Here is a 2,042-nt window from a genome sequence, read left to right as displayed (position 1 = left end):
GATGATAGCAAATTAAGCTCATAGATAGACGCAACAGAATAGTTAACTATCAATAACACAGAGAACCTTTCTCCAACGAGAGTAGATGGAGCCAGACTTGAGCATCTGGTGCTATTAAAAAATTCAGATGAGGTTTAAAATATTTTTAATTTAAGAAAATCAGATGAGTAGATATTACAGTAAATAATGAAGACATCCCCAGAATAAAATTTATTTTAGGGTTTATTTATAAACAAAAGTATATAACTATTTTTACCTGAGTGGTTTCCTACACGATGGAAGGATTTGTTTTTGTAAGTTGCCAGTAATTATACTGTACATTGATTTGACTTTTTTTCTTTTTAAGTTACTACTTCAAAAATAATTCTTTGGTATCTTAGTGGCAACTGTTTTTCTCCTTTAAAGAAAGGTTTACTAAGTTGTCGATCATAAAGAAATACTTCTCTCACACACACAGCAAGATAAACTCTTAAAGTGATTCATGTTATGAAAATTCTCTCTGTGACATATACACTATAAAAAAAGGAAGGGTAGGAATTAGCAAATATGGTGGCTCACATGGGCAGACCCATCCCTTTAAGGCACGCAGAGTAGGTGATAGAAACACAGGTAGACCAGATACACAGACGATTACAGCTGCAAGTTCGCTGCCAGACTGGACCTGGGAGGGTGACCCAGCAGTTCGGTACCAAAGGCCGTCCCTTCAGAACCATTGGGTGACGACTTGGATGCTCAATACACGAAATTTAACATAGTAGATGAACTAAAATACAGACTCTCAGAAGTTCGCACTCAATGCCTGGCCTTCCTTTTTCCAGTAAACACCTGGAGCCATTACCATATGTTCATCCAACTTCCTCACCTTCAATTTTAGTTCACAATTACCAGTAAAGTTTTATCTTGAAAAAAATCTGGAACTACTATCGCTCTGTCATTCTTATTACTTAGGGTCACAACCAGGGGACTTCGCAGTAAGAACCCACCACATACCCCTTAGGCATCTAGAGCAGCAGAGAAGGAGAAGGCGAAAGCGAAGACGGATTTGTGCGGGTTATTGTCTCAGGGCAGTTTAATATTTATGAAATGTCTGTCTCTGTCTCTCTCACACACTCACACACTCACACACTTTAGGATCCAGTTACAAGCGCTGCGTCATCCGCCAGATCACATGGTAATTGTTGCTATTTCAAGGATCAAGTGGCATAAAGCTCCCCCCCCTCGCCTGTCCCCCCTTCCTTTGGTACCATGTATCGTGGAAGAGTGACTTGTGTGTGATGGAGGGAGCCCAGGCTCTCTGATCAGCCCTCAGCTGGAAACCAGGCTGGTGGGGCGGCGCGCGCGTGTTCTCACGGAAGGACTGGGAAGGGGGGACGGAGCAGGGGTCTCAGGGGAGGAAGGGCAGCTCTAATTGGTTTCTCAATGAAAGATAATCACCTATCCCCCGGAGAGGCTGGGGATTAGCACTCTGCCTCTCCCCTCCATCGCTTTTAGACGTCTCATCCTGCCCTCGGCGCTTTCAGTCCATTCAGCAGGACTGGCTCGAAGGCAGCGGCTCTTGGCGCCGCGCTCGGGGCAGCCTCCGCCGCTCGCACTCGGCGCCCGCTCGCCCCTCTCCGCGCTCGCCTCTCCCGCCGCCGTCCCGCCGCCGCCGCCGCCGCCGCCGCCCGGGAAAAAGTTTCGCGGAGGGGCTGGGGAAAAATGAGCGAGCTGGAGGAAGACTTTGCCAAGATTCTCATGCTCAAGGAAGAGAGGATCAAAGAGCTGGAGAAGCGGCTGTCAGAGAAGGAGGAGGAAATCCAGGAGCTGAAGAGGAAGCTCCACAAATGCCAGTCGGTGCTGCCGGTGCCCTCGACCCACATCGGCCCGCGGACCACCCGGGCGCAGGGCATCTCGGCCGAGCCGCAGACCTACAGGTCCTTCCACGACCTCCGGCAGGCGTTCCGGAAGTTCACCAAATCCGAAAGGTAGGATGCAGCAAACCGGGCAGGGCCGAGGCCGGGCCCGGGGTGCGCGCGCCGGGCGCTGGCCAGAGAATCTAGGTC

The 2,042-nt window shown here is 49.4% G+C and overlaps 1 protein-coding gene across 1 annotated transcript in view; it reads left to right on the top strand.

The window, feature by feature from the left end:
• The first annotated feature begins 1,698 nt into the window (after window positions 1-1,698).
• The window catches only part of PRKG1 (protein kinase, cGMP-dependent, type I), a 1,243,017-nt gene continuing 1,242,673 nt past the window's right edge, over window positions 1,699-2,042 (top strand). The window contains exon 1 of the mRNA XM_012801440.2: window positions 1,699-1,964. Coding sequence (XP_012656894.1) covers window positions 1,699-1,964 — 266 coding nt within the window. The remainder of the gene's footprint in view (window positions 1,965-2,042) is intronic.

The sequence above is a fragment of the Otolemur garnettii genome, unplaced genomic scaffold, assembly GCF_000181295.1.
Source record: "Otolemur garnettii isolate 467f Iridium unplaced genomic scaffold, OtoGar3 scaffold00008, whole genome shotgun sequence".
In the NCBI taxonomy this organism is placed as follows: Eukaryota; Metazoa; Chordata; class Mammalia; order Primates; family Galagidae; genus Otolemur; species Otolemur garnettii.
This window is presented reverse-complemented; position numbering and strand designations above follow the sequence as displayed.